General features: G+C 60.4%; 1 protein-coding gene across 1 annotated transcript; it reads left to right on the plus strand.

Annotated features, from left to right (window-relative positions):
* Window positions 1-4305: 4305 nt before the first annotated feature.
* On the plus strand, window positions 4306-5328 carry LOC112241883 (V-type proton ATPase subunit S1; the record flags this gene model as incomplete). Its single annotated transcript, XM_024409895.2, has 4 exons — window positions 4306-4467; window positions 4665-4715; window positions 4798-5035; window positions 5151-5328. Coding segments are annotated over exons 1-4 (604 nt in total), but the record flags the coding sequence as incomplete, so codon positions are not given.
* Between the last annotated feature and the right edge of the window lie 678 nt (window positions 5329-6006).

The following is a 6006-nucleotide window of genomic DNA, read 5'->3' on the forward strand; positions in this document are numbered from 1 at the left end:
TCTCTCCTCCCTCTCCCTCCCCTCCCTCCCTCTCTCTCTCTCCCTCCCCTCCCTCCCCTCCCTCTCTCTCTCCTCTCCCCTCCCCCTCCCTCCCCTCCCATCTCTCTCTCCTCTCCTCCCTCCCCTCCCCTCCCTCCCTCTCTCTCTCCTCCCCCTCCCTCCCTCCCTCCCCCCTCCCCTCCCCTCCCTCCCTCCCCTCCCATCTCTCCTCTCCTCCCCCTCCCTCCCATCCTCCCATCTCTCTCCCCCCTCCCCTCCTCCTCCCTCCCATCTCTCTCCTCCTCCCTCCCCTCCCCTCCCATCTCTCTCTCTCCTCCCCCTCCCTCCCTCCCCTCCTCTCTCTCTCCTCCCTCCCTCCTCCCCTCCTCCTCCCCTCCTCCCCTCCCTCTCCCTCCTCCCTCCTCCTCCCTCCCTCCCCTCCCCTCCCTCTCCTCCTCTCCCTCCCCTCCTCCCATCTCTCTCTCTCTCCTCCCTCCTCCCTCTCCCATCTCTCCTCCCTCTCCTCCCTCCCCTCCCTCCCCTCTCTCTCTCCTCCCCTCTCCCCCTCCCCTCCTCCCATCTCTCTCTCTCCCCCCCCTCCCATCTCTCTCTCCTCCCCCTCCCTCCCCTCCCATCTCTCTCGCTCTCCTCCCCTCCCCTCCCATCTCTCTCTCTCCTCCCCCTCCCCTCCCATCTCTCTCTCTCCTCCCCCTCCCTCCCATCTCTCTCTCTCCTCCTCCCTCTCCCATCTCTCCTCTCCTCCCCTCCCCTCCCATCTCTCTCTCTCTCTCCCCCTCCCCTCCCATCTCTCTCTCCTCCCCTCCCCTCCTCCATCCTCTCTCTCCTCCCCTCCCCTCCCTCCCATCTCTCTCCTCCTCCCCTCCCCTCCCCTCTCCCATCTCTCTCTCCTCCCCCTCCCTCCCTCCCATCTCTCTCTCTCCTCCTCCCTCCCCTCCCATCTCTCCTCCCTCCCATCTCTCTCCTCCTCCCCCCCTCTCTCTCCTCCTCCCCTCCCATCTCCCTCCCTCCTCCTCCCTCCCTCTCTCCCCTCCCCTCCCTCCTCCCCCATCCTCCTCTCTCTCTCCTCCCTCCTCCCCTCCCATCTCTCCTCCTCCCCTCCTCCCATCTCTCTCTCCGCCCCTCCCCTCCCCTCCCCTCTCCCATCTCTCTCTCTCCTCCCCTCCCATCTCTCTCCCTCCTCCTCCCCTCCCATCTCTCTCTCTCTCCTCCTCCCCCCCCTCCCATCTCTTTCTCCTCCCCTCCCCCTCCCATCTCTCTCTCCTCCTCCCCTCCCTCCTCTCTCTCCTCCCCTCCCCTCCCATCTCTCTCTCTCTCCTCCCTCCCTCCCTCCCATCTCTCTCCTCCTCCCTCCTCCCCTCCCATCTCCATCTCTCCTCCTCCCCTCCCCTCCCATCTCCGCTCTCTCCTCCCCCTCCCTCCCCTCCCCTCCCTCCCTCCTCCTCCCTCCCATCTCTCCCCTCCCCATCTCTCCCTCTCCCTCCTCCCTCCTCCCATCTCTCTCTCTCTCCCCTCCCCTCCCTCCCATCTCTCTCTCCTCTCTCCCCTCCCCCCTCCCATCTCTCGCTCCTCCTCCCCCTCCCCTCCCATCTCTCTCTCTCCTCCCCCCTCCCATCCCCTCTCTCTCTCCCTCTCTCCCTCCCTCCCCTCCTCCCATCTCTCTCCCTCCTCTCCCCTCCCCTCCCATCTCTCTCTCTCCTCCCCTCCCCCTCCCCATCTCTCTCCTCCTCGCCCTCCCTCCTCCTCCTCCCATCTCTCTCTCTCCCCCTCCCTCCCCTCCCATCTCTCTCCTCCCCTCCCCTCCCTCCCATCTCTCTCTCTCCCCCTCCTCCTCCCATCTCTCTCTCCCCCTCCCCCATCTCTCTCTCTCCCCTCCCCTCCCATCTCTCTCTCTCTCCTCCCCTCCCCTCCCATCTCTCGCTCTCCTCCCCTCCCCTCCCCATCTCTCTCTCCTCTCCTCCTCCTCCCATCCTCTCTCCTCCCCTCTCCCTCCCTCTCTCTCCTCCCTCCCCCTCCCATCTCTCTCTCCTCCCCTCCCCCCTCCCCTCCCTCCCTCCTCTCCTCCCCTCCCCTCCCTCCCTCCCTCTCCTCCCCCCCTCCTCCCTCTCTCTCTCTCCTCCCCTCCCCTCCCATCTCTCTCTCTCCTCCCCCCCCTCCCATCTCTCTCTCCTCCTCCCCCCTCCCCTCCTCTCTCTCTCCTCCCTCCCTCTCCTCCCTCTCTCTCTCTCTCCTCCCCCTCCTCCTCCATCTCTCTCCTCCTCCTCCCTCCCCTCCTCCTCCCCTCCCTCTCTCTCCTCTCCTCCCCCTCCCCTCCCCTCCTCTCTCCTCCTCCTCCCTCCCATCTCCGCTCTCCTCCCCTCCCTCTCCCTCTCTCTCCCTCCTCCTCCCCTCCCTCCCATCTCTCTCTCTCCTCTCCCCTCCCCTCCCCATCTCTCTCTCCTCCCTCCCCTCTCCCTCCCATCTCTCCTCCTCCTCCCCTCTCCTCTCTCCTCCCCTCCCCTCCTCTCCTCTCCTCTCCTCCCTCCTCCTCCCATCTCTCTCTCTCCTCCTCCCCCTCCCCTCCCATCTCTCTCTCTCCTCCTCCCCCTCCCATCTCCCTCTCCCTCCCTCCCTCCCCTCCCATCTCTCTCTCTCCTCCTCCCCTCCCCTCTCTCGTCTCTCCCCCCCTCCCTCCCTCCTCTCTCTCTTCTCTCCTCCCCTCCCTCCCATCTCTCTCTCTCCTCCTCCTCCCCTCCTCCCTCCTCCCCCCTCCTCCCTCTCTCCTCCTCCCTCCCCTCCCATCTCTCTCTCCTCTCCTCTCCTCCCCTCCCCTCCCTCCCATCTCTCTCTCTCCCCTCCCCTCCCCCATCTCTCGCTCTCCTCCTCCCTCCTCCCCTCATCTCTCTCCTCCTCCCCTCCCCTCCCTCCTCCTCCCCTCCCCATCTCATCTTCTCCTCCTCCTCCCCTCCCCTCCCATCTCTCTCTCCTCCCATCCCTCCCCATCTCTCTCTCTCTCCCTCCCCTCTCCTCCTCCCATCTCTCTCTCTCCTCCTCCTCCCTCCCATCTCTCTCTCTCTCTCCTCCTCCTCCCTCCCATCTCTCTCTCTCCTCCCCTCCCCTCCTCTCTCTCCTCCCCTCCCCTCCCTCCCCTCCCATCTCTCTCTCTCTCTCCTCCTCCTCCCCTCCCTCTCTCCTCTCCTCCCCTCCCCTCCCATCTCTCTCTCTCCTCCCCCTCCCCTCCCATCTCTCTCTCTCTCCTCCTCCCATCCCCTCCCATCTCTCTCTCCTCCCTCCCTCCCATCTCTCTCTCCTCCCCCCTCCCTCCCATCTCTCGAATCTCCTCCCCCCTCCTCCCCCCTCCCATCCTCGCCCTCCTCCCCTCCCCTCCCCTCTCTCTCCTCCTCCCTCATCTCCCTCTCTCTCTCCTCCCCTCCCTCCCCTCCCATCTCTCGCTCTCCCTCTCCTCCCCTCCCATCTCTCGCTCTCCTCCTCCTCCCCTCCCATCTCTCTCTCTCTTGTAATGGCTTCTCCAATACCTTGACTTTGTTGTCCTTAAGCCATTTTGCCACAACTTCGGAAGTATGCTTGGGGTCATTGTCCATTTGCAACCAAGCTTTAACTTCCTGACTGATGTCTTGAGATGTTGCTACAATATATCCACTTAATTTTCCTTCCTCATGAAGCCATCTATTTTGTGAAGTGCACCAGTCCCTCCTGCAACAAAGCACCCCCACAACATGATGCTGCCACCCCCGTGCTTCACGGTTGGGATGGTGTTCTTCACCCTGCTGTAACGGGATAACAGAGCAGTACGTGGTGCTCTTTGCCCCGCTGTACCGGGACAACAGAGCAGTACGTGGTGCTCTTTGCCCCGCTGTACCGGGATTACAGAGCAGTACGTGGTGCTCTTTGCCCCGCTGTACCGGGATAACAGAGCAGTACGTGGTGCTCTTTGCCCCGCTGTACCGGGATAACAGAGCAGTACGTGGTGCTCTTTGCCCCGCTACCGGGATAACAGAGCAGTACGTGGTGCTCTTTGCCCCGCTGTACCGGGATAACAGAGCAGTACGGGACAACAGAGGTGCTGCTCTTTTTGCCCCGCTTTGCCCCGCTGTACCGGGATAACAGAGCAGTACGTGGTGCTCTTTGCCCCGCTGTACCGGGATAACAGAGCAGTACGTGGTGCTCTTTGCCCCGCTGTAACGGGATAACAGCCAGAGAAGTTTCATCATCGTATTTGTTATGAAGATCGGCCGGGTCCGCTGTGGGTTCCGCTGTGGGTTCCGCTGTTTGAGTTGATTGTGCCTGATATATATTTCTAATCTCTCTCCAGGAGGGCGGAGCCGGCTGTATCATGCTGTGGGCAGAGAACCTGACCGTGAGCGTGCTCCGTGGTGGTCGTTGGGAACGACACGACCTCACCTCTCTGACCTTTGGTGAGGGCGTGACCCCTAGGCTCCAGGGCTCCCTCTGCAACCAATCACACTCCAGGTCAGAGGTTAGGGGTCAGCGGTTCTGGGTTTAGAGCTGGACAGGAAGTTGTGAACAGTCCTCTGACATCACATCCTGTCTAGATCTTTGTTAGAAGCTATGGAAACAGCAGCCTTGCTGAACATGGAAATGATTGGAATGAATTATTATGTTGTCCATTTTTATTACAATATTTCTCTTTCACCTTTCTCTGTCAGTCTGGTTCTAAACTATGAGAATATCCTGGGACACCGTTCCTTCAAACTAGTGTGAGTAAACTGGACACACACACACAGTTACAAACACATACACAAACTCTTTTGAACTTATTCTGTGTGTGTGTGTCTCCAGGTTTGCCATGTCCCAGCGCCACTACAAGGTGTCAGCTCGCCGCTGGTTCACGCTAGACGCCGTGGAGATAGAATACGACGGTCAGAAAGCAACGTTTAACGGGAGCCGTAACGTGTACGCGCCGGCTGAGTACTCCTACCGCTGTCAGTCAGTCACTAACTTCAGATACCCCCTCCTGGTTCCGCGCACCTCCAAAGACCCTGCTAACCAGTGGAGGGTCTCCTTCACGGACTTCCAGGTAGGGGGTGTAACAGTGTGTGTCTGTGAAACGAAAACGGAATACTAACTGCAATTTGAAACAACTTCTCTCTCTCTCACCCCCCCCCCCCTTCTCTCTCTCCACCACCCTCTAGATCCAGGGTTTCAACGTTGCAGGGGGAGAGTTCTCCTATGCCAGTGACTGTGCAGGGTTCTTCAGTCCTGGTATCTGGATGGGACTGCTCACCAGTCTACTGATGCTCATGGTCCTGACCTACGGCCTCCATATGATCATGCAGCTACACCACACCATGGACCGACTAACACACATTTGTCCCAAACACACACACACACCTTACACACACACACACACATGACCCCACATGGACAGGACCTGGATATCTCCGTACCACAGACTGACTAACACACATACCACAAGCAAATAATGTCCCAAACACACACACACACCTTACACACACACACACACACATAGACAGACAGACAGACTCATACACATGGACAGACTGACGGACGGATGGATGGATGGACGGACGGACGGACGGACTGACGGACGGACAGACGTGGTCACAGACAGACGTGGTCACAGACAGACAGACAGACGTGGTCACAGACAGACAGACAGACGTGGTCACAGACAGACAGACAGACGTGGTCACAGACAGACAGACAGACGTGGTCACAGACAGACAGACAGACGTGGTCACAGACAGACAGACAGACGTGGTCAGACAGACAGACAGACAGACGTGGTCACAGACAGACAGACAGACGTGGTCACAGACAGACAGACAGACGTGGTCACAGACAGACAGACAGACGTGGTCACAGACAGACAGACAGACGTGGTCACAGACAGACAGACAGACGTGGTCACAGACAGACAGACAGACGTGGTGACAGACAGACAGACGTGGTGACAGACAGACAGACAGACGTGGTGACAGACAGACAGACAGACGTGGTGACAGACAGACAGACAGACGTGGTGAC

The sequence above is a fragment of the Oncorhynchus tshawytscha genome, unplaced genomic scaffold (genome assembly GCF_018296145.1).
Source record: "Oncorhynchus tshawytscha isolate Ot180627B unplaced genomic scaffold, Otsh_v2.0 Un_contig_10862_pilon_pilon, whole genome shotgun sequence".
NCBI lineage: Eukaryota > Metazoa > Chordata > Actinopteri > Salmoniformes > Salmonidae > Oncorhynchus > Oncorhynchus tshawytscha.